Genomic DNA, 15,431 nt, shown 5'->3' on the forward strand with positions numbered 1-15,431 from the left:
GCTCAGCCCCCCTGACAATGTCCTGCGGAACCTCAGGGTTCCATGGAACCTTAGTTGGGCAACACTGGATTACAGCAATGCACTCTGTGCCTTTGAGTTAGTTCAGAATGTGGCAGCAAGGCTGCTTGCAGGTACTAATTACAGGAATGTATCTTGCCAGTATGGAAAGAACTTCACTGGTTAACAATTTATTTTTGAGCTCAATGCAAAGTGTTGGTTCTTATCTTTAAATCCCCACAGTCTGCTACCAGGGCATACTTCATATCATATGATCCTGCCCAATAGTTATGGTCTTTATCAGAGGTGGCCAGCTCCTTGGGGATTCTGCCTTCAAAGGTGAGATGAGGGGCAACTAAAGTCAGAGACTTTGGAACATCTTGCTTGTGGACTGTTTGCTTGTGGGGAGAGGCTGTGGTGTAAGTGGTTGGCCTGGCCTCTGCCATTTTAATAAGCAGTTCTGGATATGGCTGCTTGTGATATTAAAGATGTTCAGGCCTCTGGAGTTAAAATGCCTGCTGTATTGCTACCAGAGAGCCTCCAACAGTTGCTAAGTCCTGCCCAGGAGAATATGGCATGAATGGAATGCCGCACAGAAATGTGGAGTGATTAAGAGGCAATTGGATTTACTGTCCTTCCAGCCCCAAAGGTGCCCAGTGCAACAAATGCCTTGCAGAGTCTTCCCCACTTAACACATTCCTTTCCCTCCTTCCGTGATGAGATCTCCTGTCCTTGATTGAGGAGCTAATCAAATGACATTCATAAGTATATACAGATGTCCCTGGAAAAGTACAGTCCCCACCTAAAATCCATCAACTTCGCTCCGGTGGAATTCACTAACTAATGATCTCTTTTGTGCAGCACTAGAACACGTTTTGTATTTGCCTTTACGCACCCTGGCAGCTACCAATCAAGCTACCTTTTGTCTAACCCAGGAACTGACCATTGGAGCCTTTGTTCTAACTGCTAGGTGGGCTCTTCCACCTCAGGGCACATTTTACCTATAAAGGTAGAGCTCTGGCCTCATTCAAATTGTTCACGCTTCCGGATCCATAGGCATTGTTCCCTTGAGGTTTGCTTTGAGCCTCTTGCACTCTTGGCTGAGGATGCTGGACATTTGAAGCTTCTCTCTCTCTTCTCACCATGGACTAGACTACTCTCCAGGATAGGTAGATATACTTACTCCCTCTCTCTATTCCCAATCTCTGGCTAAGTTTCTTAGGACTCTCTCTGTGTGTGTGTGTACTTATTTTCCCCCAAGTAACTTTGTGTGTATGTGCATGAAGACTTGTTCTTAATAAAAGTTATTGTTTGACTTCAAGAACTGGCCTTATTTGCTACTTTGGGAAGGTACCTGGTAGAAATTTGTGGAGATTTCCCCTTGTTACCCTCTCGTATAGCCATTCTCCTTCCTTGCTAATCCCCCCCCCCCAAATTATTTATTGCAAGGAGACCACTTCCGGTAACAGAGGCTCAGGGTAGAGCCTCTGCTTTGCATGCAGAAGGTCTCACGTTCAATCCCTGGCATCTCCAGTTAAAAGGAGCAGGCAGTAGGTGATGTGAAAGACCTCTCCCTGGAGGGTGCTGCTAGTCGAAATAAAAATAATGACCTTGATGGACTGGTGGTTTGATTCAATATAAGAGAGTTTCCTATATGTTCAGCTGTATGCTGTGTTGCCTACTAGTTAGCATCAGATGCTAGGGGAAATCCATGCTATGCCTTCTCCTTAATGGATTGTCTGGTGCCAAATCCATTGTCTGTTCAGCATCATATTGAAACTTTTTTGTTTGTCTATGCTTTTTGTAGACTGCTGGTGTTCTGTTTAGTTTAGCTGGTCTTGTTGTCATATGTGCTCCCCAAATGCTGTTTTTGGTTCTTATTGGTGCAATCATCTTACAATTATTAACTACTTATTATTGCTTTTAGTTGGTTGTTGCAATATCTACTTCAAACTTTAATCTGTTGTTTTATTGAACTGATTTCATTGATTTTTTAAAAAAAGTTTTATTGGATTTTACTGATGTTTTAAGAACACTGTAGAGACTTTGGGATGTAAACAGGTTTTAAAAAACATACAAATAAATAATACAGTATTTTTCTTACCAAAGCATCTTGATAGACATTGGTCCACTGAACCTGTTTTGCCTTGTTCCCCGCCAGGACCATGGGTCTTCCTAGAACATCCAGGTATTCCTGGATGGAATTTAAAAAGACAAAAAGAAGCAGGTATTCATCTGTAAAGGAGATATAATACATAGGGTTGGATCCAGTGCAAAATTTCTGCTTGCACTAGAGCTCCTTCTCAAACAGAAATGCAAGAAAATGAGTGAAGTAGCCACTTGCACTAACTCTGCTTACTCAAAACCTTCTGAAATCAATATCTGGGTACTGTGATACATAGGGAGGGAAGTGCTAGGTGTTTTACAAGATCTTGTGCAAGTATGTCACTGGATCCAAGCCCCTTATTCTATATATTAATGATGGAATTTTTTTTATTCAAGTTCAGTCATTTTTAACAATCTTGTAAGAATTAAAGAAACACCAGATTGGTCTGAATGTGTGAAATGTTTTAGATCAAGTGAATCTGTGTAATTCCTTATTGCCCAAGATAGCCTAACTGGGAGCATGTGATTCTACACTGTCTGCCCACATGGGCCTTGTCAAATGTTAATAATGTTAACCTTTTCGCTTACAAGAGCAAGAATCGATGGACTTTCAGATAGGGTTGCCAGGTTCCCTTACCCTCCCGGTGGAAGGGTGTGTGTGGGGAGACCGGCACTCACTTTTTTGGATGTCTTCACACATGTGCACTCCCGCTGTGGTGCGATAACGTCACTTCTGGGAACTGACATCATTGTGCCGGGAGCCCTCCTGCACTTTGCAGTGGGCTGATATGGGCCCCAAACAGGCTCACTGTGAAGTGCAAGAGTGCTCTTGGCCCCTGAGCAATGACAGATGTCATTGTGCCACTTTGGGAGTGCCCCTGGGAGGCCTATTCTCCTGCCTCTCCCCCTCCCTGGCCAGGGGAGTGGTGGCAGGGGGCAGAGTGTGGGAGCGGCAAATCCCCCACTCCCATGGGTGGGGGGACCTGGGATCCCTACCTGCAGATGTACTTTCATATTTATGATTATGATATCATAGAACTATATTGTGCCTAACCAAAGGACCCATGAAAATCTAACTCTTGAGATATTTTAGGAAGCTTATTCATTCCTTACCACCACCACCACCACATGTGCTCTGTAACATGCAATCCTTGCTGCAGGTCAATGCTTGACCATCTGTGAGGGGACAGGATATTTTCAGCCCCCTGGATTAGTGTCTGAAATAACATAAATAAAGAAACTGGCCATCCCTAGTCTTAGGTGTGTAGTTGGAAGTAATGCATATGAATAACTTTGAAAGCATGCCTCAATGCACCCCCCACCCCCCAGGTTCTGTGTTCTTGGGAGAGGAATAACTTTCTGGACTTTCCAGTTTAAGTTCCTATTCCTACTATTTTACATTAGTTTTTTTAAACTAATGTTATTTTCTGCTGTTTAAATTGTTGGGTCATTATTTTATTGTTGATCAGTGTTGTAAATTTTGTAACCAGCCCTGAAAAACAGCTGGTAGGTAAATAAAATAAAGTCAAGAAAATAATGTAGCCAGCCATCATTATCATCTGAGTGAGAACTGGGAGCGGTAACAAAGGAAATTATTCCCTCTTTTTCTTCACCAATAATTGGTTCCAGGGCTTTTTTTCAGGGGGAACACGGGGGAACGGAGTTCCAGAACCTCTTGAAAATGGTCACATGGCTGGTGGTCCTGCCCGCTGATCTCCAGACAGAGGGGAGCTGAGATTGCCCTCAGCACCGCTGAGCAGCATGGAGGGCAATCTAAACTCCCCTCTGTCTGGAGATCAGCAGGCGGGGCCACCAGCCATGTGACCATTTTCTCTGAGGGCAACCCACTGAGTTCCACCACCTCTTTTCCCAGAACAAAAGCCCTGATTGGTTCTCATTATTATGAATCTCACTGCTCTTTGACTGTGGCTCCTATCTTCTTGTGCCTTAGCAAGGCCATGCAGTGCCATGCTCACTCAATAAACAATGCCGTATTTATCATTTTGTGGTTATTTGAATGACAACCAAAAAATGAACATTTCACAAGTATCGTACTTTTAAAAATGCGAAATAAGTTCTATATTTATATAAATAATGTGTATGTAAATAGAACCTCCCTCTCTCTCCCTCACACACACATGCATGTACGCCAGACATTTTTTTGATATATTTATTTGAGCATTACAAAGTGATCTCTAAGAGGATCACTGGCCATTGATTAGAGTTCAGAGCTCCATTGAAGACTTGAAGAGTTGGTCCTAAGCAAGTGGTTTTAGCAAGGAAGACACTATCAAAGCTTCAGGCAGAATTAATAAAAGCATCATAAAAGTACAGAAAAGGTGTCTGAATAAGCCCAAACACTGACATAATACTTTCTGAGTAGAAAATTGTATTTTATATACAATCAAGTGTATTGTAGCCCCCGTGAGCAGGAAGAAAAAACAGTGGCAATAGGCAAATATATGGTAAATTGCAACCTCTTCAGCTTTGGAGAATGATTTTTTTTTTCATAAAACGGGCCATTTCCCCACATCTTAAAAATAGCGCACCACTCATTGAATGCTGGTGGCTTTTCCATGTGATTTCTGATGTCACCATTTCCAAAACAGATGCAGGCAGTTATGATTCTGTTTCGTGGTGCTATTTTTAAGACATGGGGAAATGGCCAGTATGTTGGCTTGTATCCTATATATTTAGAGCAAACAGGGATAACAGACTGTAGCGGATACTGTGGAATCCCATATTTGTTGGGGTGATATCAATGCTGTGCTTGATATCACCTGGCAAGAGCTGAATGTCATAACAGCTGTGATCACTGTTAGTTGTATACCTTTAGTGCACTGCTAATACTGACCAGGCAGTCAGCTTAGGAATGTTCTTGTCTCTTGCAAACAGTACTGCAGCCAGATCTTGCTTGGGATTCCATTTTCAAGAAACACCCATCTTTTAAAAACATCCTCCTCTCCAAATAGAGAAGGCTGATGAGGAAGACGAAGTATAGATTTGACTTTTGTTGCCCAGAAAAGAGAACACAAAGGGATACATCCATCCACCCACCAGCAGAAGACACTGTTAGAAGCATTTTCTGCAAGCTGAGCACCACAAGCAGAAGAAAGAGGAGGGCAGTAACTTGAGAAGTGGTTAGAGTGTAGGAATAGGATCTGGAAGACCCAGACTTGAATCTTCACTCATGGAAGCTTGCTGGGTGACTTTGGGCCCTTCACAAACTCTCAGCCTAATCTACCTCAGGATTGTTGTGAGGATAAAATGGAGGAAAGAATGATGTAAGCCACTTTGGGACTCCAATGAGGAGAAAGATAGGGTACAAATGAAGTAAATAACAACAAGAATTGCAGCTCCCCAGTTTGCATGACTTTTCATACAGGCATCACCTTTCTGGGGGGGCGGGGCGGTGGTTGGCTTATGTCCTTCCCCTAAGTTAATTTGGAGACTCCAGTTGGTACAGAACTCTGCAGCTTGATTATTAGTGGAAGTTAGGAGGAGCGTGAATATTCTGCAGTCACTCCACCGGCTACCTATCAGGTGCTGGGATCAATTCAAGGTATTGGCTCTCCCATACAAAGCTCTTTATGGCCTAGGTCGAGCACATCTGCAGGACCTCCCTCCCTCCCTATGTTCCACCACAGCAGCTTTCCTCATCTGAACAGGGCCTTCTGCAGGTGCCATCTTGCTGATGGACAAAAAACAGCTGCATGTGCATCATCTGTGGGGGGGCCCACCTTATGGAACAGCCTACCTGAGGAGATCAGGAAAGCTCCCACTCCCCTGGCTTTCCAAAAACTATTAAAAACTGAATTATTCAAGCAGGCTTTTTGCTCCATTACATATTTCAGAGAAGCATTTGGTTTTGTTACTGATACTACAACATCATCCGCATAGCTTTTCATTTTGTATTCTTTTTACCCTCTTTTATTCCAACAATTCTTTTATCTTGTCTGATTTTCACAGACAATACTTCCCAAATGGTAATAGATAGTAGTGGAGATATTGGACATTCCTGTCAAGTTGCTTTAGCTATTTCTATTTTCACTGTCAACAAGTCATTTACTAAAATTTTATCTTGCTGGCCAATGTAAATACTTTGCATCCAATGTCATATTTTGTAATACTTTCATCAAAAATTTCCAAGACGTTATATTCCCTGAAATATGTAATGGAGCAAATATCAAGGTTTGGACAAGATTCCAGATATAAATTGAATAAAAAGAAAACAAAAATAATTTTATTAACGACTATTAGAGAGGAACAAGAAGAGACAGGAAAAATAAGATTGTGTTATTACCGGAAAACCAGTTAAATATTTGGGAATAAATGTAACTGGACAAAATGACAACCTATTTAAAGATAATTATCAAAAGTTTACTGAATTTTCTGTTTCAAATGCTCTCAATCTATATAGATGAAAAGATTCTTAAAAAGTGGCAGAAAAGGATAAATGACTTTGTATGGAATAGAAAAAAAACAAGAATAAGATTTAAAATATTACAATATGAGAAAAGACGAGGTGGGCTGGCGGTGCCAAATTTTAAGCTCTATTGACAAGCAGCTGCACTGGTATGGATCCGATTGGATTATAAACCAAATAGTAAACAAAATTGGAGAGAACTGATACCAAGGAAGGAATTCATAATTATTTATGGATTAAGAAATTGTTAAAAACCATTCAAAGACAGGATGGCCCTCATATTGTGAGAGATGGGTTATTAAAAATATGGTTTCAATGTAGAAATAGATTAAGTCCTCCAATTTTGTTACTAACATCACCAATAGATGCTTATTATGATATTATTACAAGAAATAAAATAGATTATGTTAATTATGACTATATGATGGACAAGTAAGGAAAAATAAAAACATGGGAAGAAAGTCAAGCCCAGGGAAAGAAATCCCATGGTTGATGTATTATCAATTAGTGACTAAACTTAAAGAACAACTATCCAAAGAAAGAGGACAATTAAGATAGAAAACAGTGGCTGAACAACTAATCTGTGGAGAGCCAAGACACCTGTCAGGAAAAGTATATAAAATCTTATTGAAGTATATAAAAGTATATAAAATCTTATATGAAACAGAATTGGAACAGATAAAAAATTGTTTGATTAAATGGATGCAAAACTTCAGTGAAAATATTTCAATGTGTTAATGAGAAAATTTAAGGAGTAAAGAAATTAAATTTACAGATTGTCAAATTTTAAGAGAAAATTTGCTATAAAATGTTTTAGATGGCATATTATTCCTAAGGATGGTATATTGTTCCTAAGGATATTGCAAAAACTAATAAGGATTATAGTGGAAAGTGTTGGAAATGTCAGTGTATGGATGTCATTATCTGTCATATGTGATGGACATGTAAGATGGCAAGAAGATACTGGATAAAAATACATGAGGAGATGGAAAAGATATTGACATTTTGCTTTGTGCTGAATCCTAAACATACATTATTAAATATTTTGCCAAGTAATATAATAAAATGGCATAGCAAACTTTTTAAATATATGATGACAGCAGCGAGAGTAGTATGTGTAACAAAATAGAAGACAGAATCTTGTCCATATATAACTGATTGGATAAAGAAATTGTATGAATATACGCCAATGGCAAAATTAACTTCTTATATGCATGATAGACCAAACTAAGAATTTCAGGAAAAAAAGGAAAGGTTTTTTTTTAAAATATGTAGATGTATGCTAAGGAGAATTAAATATAAGTAATATTGAAATAGATCAATTGTTAAGCAAAATAGTTAAGTTAGCATGCTAGTATGTTGAACATAATAAGATTGAATATATATTATCTGTTGCTCGAATATGTACTCTTATACTACCTGTACTTCATGTTTATCTAGTGTCAGTCCTAGAATTCTGTTTCCGCAATTCTTCAACACTGTAATCCTTATTAATGCTACGTCTTTGTAAAATCCTATGACATTGTTGTAGAAATGTCCTTGATACTGTATGGAAGTGTTCTCGATACTGATTGTACTAATCTCACGCTATGTAATCCACCTTAAGTCTCAGTGAGAAAGGCGGACTATAAATGGCATAAATAAATAATAAATAAATAATGTAAAATATAAAAGGCTGTATATAAAGTATCTTAAGTATGTATGGGGATAGAGAGGAGAAATATTATATAGCTTTATTATTCTGGTATATTTTCATTTGATTGTATTTTATGTGTATACTGCTTATTTTCTAAATTTATCATTTAATTTTTTTTAAAGATGGCTTTTTTACTCCAACAGGAAGACTGTACTGTAAGATGGATGCATCAGTAGAAGGACAGGGACCATAGACTTTACTGCTATGTGCTTCTGTCTGTTATATGCTCCTTTAGGTATGATCCTATTTGGTAGTTCTATGTTGTTTAATGTGTCATTCTTAGAATTGCTAATGCTCTGTTTCAGCATTTCTTCAACTCTGTGTATTGGATTTCTGCTGGTTTTAAATCTTTGCAAATTTGCATTATATACCCTATTACATTGTTTATTTAAATGTCCTTGAAACTGACTGTGCTAACTCACACTGTGCAATCCGCCTTGAGTGTCAGTGAGAAAGGCAGATTATAAATGATGTAAATAACTAAATAATTCAAGTTAGCCACCAAGTACTATTTCTGCTGTGTGCCAGAGAACAATGGATTAATCTGACAAGTCCTCAAGATAAATCTGAACTATCAAACGTCTACCACTGCAATGCTGGGTTGAGACTGGGTTGAGACTGAATCAAGTATTCACTTTTAATAGGAACATCTGACATTTGGAACATAGTATTCAGAATGATTAGTTTTGACCACTAATTAAGGTTTTCCACCAAAAGTGGGGACATTGCACCACAGCATGTGGTCTATTGTAAGGTAACTTCCTCACAGCATGCTACTATACAGGTCACAAAGGAAGCAGCTTCACTACAAAGAACTCACAAACATCTACATCAGGGAGATAAAAGCCATAACTCTCAAAGCATGAATTTCTCTTGTGGCCTCATGCAAAACCAGAATCTCTGCCTCAGTGATTGACTGGTTTTCAGAGGCAGCAAGTGATATGTCTTTATGTCTCTTGCTTTAACACACAAAGTCTTTCCAAAACAACTGAGTTCCTGGTTGTAAGTGAATAGATTCAAATAGGTAGCTAAACATTGTGTGATGCTTCCTGTGTGTGTGGAAAACAATGTGAAACTCTCATGCTCAGCTCACCTCATTTATATTATTTAAAGGGACATTTCAAATGTTACGAAATTTTTACATCCTATTTCAAACATATATGCTATATTGCAAATTCTTACACAGAAAGCACGTGGATTCACTTGCAGGCTAAGTGAAAACTGTGATACATAGCAACCCTGCATGCATGAATTTCACATGCTGGGAAGCAGCTGCCAACTGAGACCTCCAAGAGTTTATAACAACAGGAAATGCACATGTATGCAATTCTCAGACATGACCATATATTCGTGTGTTGCATCCCACTTCCCACATGGAATTTTGATATGCTTTGCGCAGATGTAACCAAGGGCAGAACTAAATAATGGCCAATCTGCTTTTGCTTCAATTTGTAACTCCTTCAGCTTAGGAAAGATTTATACTACTGAGCACATAAGTGCTGAAAATTACAATGGTTCTGGAGTGGGGGGGAAGGTGAGTCTTGCATGGATGTGCACTGGATTCTGTCCTCTTCATCCCTACAGGAATGCTATGTAAGCAGTGGGAAGAGCGAGGGCAGGGAGGGAGGGAGGGATGGTGACAGCCGTTTCATATTCCAAGAGCCACATTTACTGCCTGTTTGTCTTTTGCAAACATATTAAGGGATAACATGTGCCAATCAGCCCTTGCTGTCAGCATGAAGGAAACACACCCTTTCCCCAAATTGATTAACCCTCCCTGCAGGTTGCCATGGTGAAGTGTGGCAGCCAGGAGCTTTAGCCCTGAAGCACTAAGGGAATGTATTATTTCCAGATGATTTAATACAGGGGAAAGAGAGATGTAAAGAGAAAACTACCTCATGGAGGGAGCAGAGAAAAACACAGACGGCGGGAGACAGACAAGGGGGAGAAGTAGCAAGAGACACAGAATGACCTAAAGTTGGTAGAGAAGAGAGTATGGAAATCAAGAGACACATGCCACATACGTAGATTACATGCTGCTACTTTGGGTTTATTAATCTGGGAAAACTATTCTCTCTCCTGCTTCTGTACATACAGCAAGAAAGCTGTTGACCCTTAACTGTTGTTCTTCAACAGGCATCCATAAATAATACTACTAATAATATTTGATTTATATACTGCCCTTCAAGATGACTTAATGCCCACTCAGAGAGGTTTACAAAGTGTGTTATTATTATCCTCATAACAATCACCCTATGAGGTGGGTGGGGCTGAGAGAGCTCTGAGAGAGCTGTGACTGACCCAAGGTCACCCAGCAGGCTTCCAGAAGAGTGGAGAATCGAACCTGGTTCTCTGGATTAGAGTCCTGCTGCTCTTAGCCACTACACCATGAACAGAACCATGACCTGAATAAGCCAGGTAGCCTAATCTCATCAGATCTTGAAAAGTAAGAGGTTTGGCTCTGGTCAGTTTTTGGATGAGACCACCAAGGAATCTAGGGTTGCTGTGTAGAGGCAAGCAATGGCAAACCATCTCTGAATGTCTCTTGTCTTGAAAACCCTATGGTGCTGCCATAAGTCATATGCAACTTGACAGCATGTGGATATACACATATGGGTAGCTGTTAGGGTTGGCCAGCTGGAAGAAAAATCTTTCTAAAGTTTTGGAGTAAACCGTTCTCCCTGCTCTCAATAAACATCCGTTGGTGTAAGCGCATGGGGACATAGATGAGATTCTGTTTTTTTAGTTATCGAGGCAGGAAAGTATATACAAATAGTCTTTTAAAACACACTAAGCAGCAGAGGCAAATGAGGTCATGAACTTAGCATCTGGCAGCCTCACTTTACAACACTCATTTGTACTTTGTAGCTAGTGCTTCAGATCTGGGATATAAATGGCTCCATTACTCTGCCTGATCTGCTCCTCTCTGAGACCTCAAGCAGATGAAGTTTGACGTTTTTGATGACAGGCAGCTTAATTATAGGTTGCCATAATTGGACTAGAAACTTAAGATAGCGGAGAGTCCAGCTAAGTGTGATTATTTGATTTGAGCACACTTGTTGTCTAGTTTGTGCATCAATAAAAAGAACACAATGGCTGTTTGATGATGTAACGCTCCACTGAGAGACAGACTGATTAAATGCCATCAGTGTTTATTTTTACTGAGGGATGTCTTTGGCAATTCCTTTTAAATAGGCATTAAAGGTGTTAGGAATTAAGCAACTCATATCATACAGTAACACAATTGAGTGACAGTGGCCAAAAGATATTTTCCAGGCTGTGTAAACTAATTAATCAGATTAAGCCCTGAGTTTTAAACGAACGAATGAGTGAGTGAGTGAATAAATAAATAAATAAATAAATGCTGTTTCTGATTGATCTTATGGTAAAAATTAGCATTGAAATTAATGGGACTGTAAAAATCAGCTATGAATCAGCCAAGCTTTGCTGACACTGGATAGTTAGTGGATACACCTATAATTACATGTTTAAATAGTACTTGAGTTTTTTCCCTCCATCATCATTTACATCAAAGATCAATGATAACTTTACTTTTTACAAGTTCAGAGAATTTATTTAAAAGCTTTATCACTTCCCAAAAGTTGGAGATCAAAGCTAAGGCTGCAATCCTGGGCACACTTACCTGTGAGTTAGCTGCATTTAACATACTGACATGTATTTCTGAGTAAAGCTCGGTAGGATAACTTTTAGCAATAGTTATACAGCCTCAAAATGGTTGAGATTTACAGTATATACTTATGCCCCTTTTGTGTGAGAATGAATGAAGTTTATTTCTCCATTAAAGCAGAAAGAATAGGGAAATCTAAATCAGGGTAAGGCCCTCTCCACTCCTCCTAAAGGATCCTGGTACTATGGATTACCTCATAAACAACTCTAGTTCTAGCATCTGTTCCAACAGTCCATGGGTGAAAATAGGGACACTCTTGGGTAAAATTCTATCCTCAGACCAAGGGCTATTGCCTGATCCTTATGGCATGTTGTAGACAATGTGATGTTTTAGTATCTACCATCTACTGTCAAGATGCATCCTCTTCTGATTTAAAGGGTTAACCTCTGGAGGAAGGGAACTGGAACATGATGAATTACAATTTTAGCACAAATGAGTGCATTGTACAATTTTTTTAAGTACCCAAAATTTTCCTCAGAGGGAAAACAGGGACAAAATAGGGTCAAGGGTTTCCCAAGGGTTTCCCAAGGATAGAGGAACAGTTCCTGGCACATATAGTCAGTTGGAGCATATATTTGAAGGCTGGCCATAAATATCCGGTCTTATAATTCTGCTGTCTTCATAGACTCAAGAAATTCCTTTCCATTCTTCATATATGGATACAGTCATCCCACATTTCTCTCTAGCAACATCTCTGTGACGTAGGTCAGGCTGAAACAGAGTGATCGGCTCAAATCCACCCAGTGAGCTTCATGGGCTGAGAAGAGATCTAGGTCTTCCTGGTCTAACTTAACTACTATTAGTACACAATAATAGCTGTCTATAAAAGAGCCAATCCATCTTGGCTAAACTCCCTTTGCCTTCCTAATGGTTTATGTCTTTATGAGATCAACCTTGCAGGCTTACAGAACCTTTCAGGTTTATGTACAGTACAATGGTACACTCTGATTTTTGGGAATATGTACACAATAGGTTGAATCAGTCTTTGCAAGTGTTTTGTTTGACAAAAAATTTAGCAGGTTATCCTAAAAAAACCCCCACTATATTTTTCTTGCCATATTGAGTCATATGTTTTAAAATTTAGGAATCAGAGTAGTGGGGAAGAGGAATTCACTCTGAAGATAAACAAAAGTTAAACATTTATTTTCCAACTCTGGACCATTTTGAAGAATCGTAGATTTCTCCCCTCCACATTTTTTTGATTGGAAGGGTAAAGATCATCTGACTGGCCCCCTTGAGAGATGAATAGTTTCATAAAGGTGCCGCTGCATGGAAGAAGGCAGCATGCCACAAAACACAGTGAGAAGTCAACCAGCCAATTTCCTGGCAATTCCCTCTAGAGTTTTAACAGCTGCCAAAGAGGGAGTGTACGTGTTGGCCCACCGCTCAGTCTGTTGCAGGGCCTGCTGTGATGCTCCCAGTGAGAGGCAGCAGATGTTCCTTGCAGGATGAAGAATTCATTAGAACAAGGTCCTACTGTATATGTAATTACCTACTGTGCCCTGTAGCTGCCTATATTGCTCTCTTCTCTTTCCAAGGATGCTTTAAACTTTATACAGAGCACTGTGTATCAAGTAAAAGATATAGGAATAATAGAGGTGCAAAGCTGTGCAATAGTCTCTAAGATGTGCAGCTAAAGTGAGATAAAAACACACCCGCTTATTGATTTAAGGGTGACAGTGTCTCTGCATGATGGTGCATGATCAGATGTGTGCATACATAAGCCTATGTACATGTGTGCATACTGTTACATAAGCTTAAAAAGTTGCCTTACATGGAAACAGACCCCTGGCCTGTCAAGGTCAGTATTGTCTACTCTGACCGGTGGTATCTTTCCAGGATCTCAGGGAGAGTCTTTCACATCACCTACTATATGATCCTTTCTGCTGGAGATGCCAGGGATTGAACATGGGACCTCCTTCACACAACCCAGATGCTCTACCACTGAGCCATGACCCCACCTTGAACTTGGATCTTCAAAACAGACCAGAGTTAGAAATTCCCTTAATTTGAAGACTTGCTTATGGTAATAAACGTTATTATTGTTAGTGTGTTATGCTTAGAATTGTGTTTTTTTCTTGTTCTCTATGTTTGTTGTTTATTGTGTTGTGGTGTGTAGTTTATAGTTTAAATAAAGAAAAATTTTAAGCTGAACATTATGATGTTAGCATGTAAGAGAGAAGCATGTGTGTTGCCATACATTATCATCACTACTGAATATAGAGGCATGATATGTGCGTATCTATATGCATCCATATGAATAATATATTAGAATGGCATATGGTTGACAGGGGCAGACTGGCCATTTAACTTAGAGGGAAATTTCCCAATAGGTCACTGCACTGGAGGGTCAGATGTTGCTAGAAGTAAGAAGAATTGAGCTCTAGAAACCCTGTGAAAGCCTTAGGGACTACTTATCTCAGACCTTTCATTAGCAATAGTAATTGGTGTTCGTTCATCACTTTTCCTCACACTGCTGCAAGTTTTCAAGAGGAAGCAATGGGTGAGTTAATGCCCACCACTGTCTGCACCACTGAGCTGAGTGACCCTTGCAGTGCCACTCACCTTAGCCTGCTCCAGGGCCATACTCTTTATGGTTGCATTAAAGTGCCCAAACATTTAAATGATCATAATCACCGATGTAGGAGCTCACAGCTGGCAAGCCATTGAATTCACCTAGACCAGAATCCATATAAAGACTGACAGCTGCCTTACAAACATATTGATTATTGCACAACTTTCTGTCAAGATAAAAGCAACCACCATTTATTTCCTTAGCACATGTTCTGTTGGGAATATCAGGTACTAGTCACAGACAGGCAAAAACCTGACACCTATCTATCAAGGAATAAGGATCAATTAGAAGGACTATCTGTGTCCACTGGCTAAGTTAACAAATGCATGTTCATTACTTGATGGTTACAACACCAAGTGTTGGCTTACAGTATGAAGCAACCACCACAGACCACACACCCCAAAAAGAGTTTTGCATCATTACTTTTCAGTAGACATGATTCATATACTGGCTGATGCACAGAGTGATCTAGGGTTTGAGTGTCAGTGTTGGATCAGGGAGATCAGTTTTGAAATGTACACCATCATGAACATTATTGGATGAATTTGGGTCAATCAAACTCTCTCTCACACACACTGCCCAACATAAGTCTGTTGTTAAGATAAAATGAAGGAGGGGGATCACCCTGAGCTCCTTTAAACAAATAAATCAGTCCAAAGTTAAAGGAGTAATCTAAATACTATGCTAGATTGAACAATTGTCTTCCACACCTTTTTCCATCTTAACACACACCTTGGAGACCTGTGATCTGGTGAGTTGTGAAAGGAAACAAACAAAGATGGTTATGTTCTTTACGGTGACTACCCTACATGCATTTCTAATAGGATGTGTCAGTCTCTGTGATAAACTGTACTAGATGACATTAAGACCTGACTGTAATATAAATATCACTATCAACAAATTCATAAAAGTCTTTAAAGCTAAGAACTAAAAGAATAATTCA

The 15,431-nt window shown here is 39.5% G+C and overlaps 1 protein-coding gene across 1 annotated transcript in view; it reads right to left on the minus strand.

The window, feature by feature from the left end:
• The window catches only part of CACNA2D2 (calcium voltage-gated channel auxiliary subunit alpha2delta 2), a 935,072-nt gene that overhangs the window by 78,571 nt on the left and 841,070 nt on the right, over nucleotides 1-15,431 (minus strand). Inside the window, exon 15 of the mRNA XM_054977462.1 lies at nucleotides 2,102-2,191. Coding sequence (XP_054833437.1) covers nucleotides 2,102-2,191 — 90 coding nt within the window. The remainder of the gene's footprint in view (nucleotides 1-2,101; nucleotides 2,192-15,431) is intronic.

Source organism: Eublepharis macularius, chromosome 4 (genome assembly GCF_028583425.1).
Source record: "Eublepharis macularius isolate TG4126 chromosome 4, MPM_Emac_v1.0, whole genome shotgun sequence".
Lineage (NCBI taxonomy): Eukaryota > Metazoa > Chordata > Lepidosauria > Squamata > Eublepharidae > Eublepharis > Eublepharis macularius.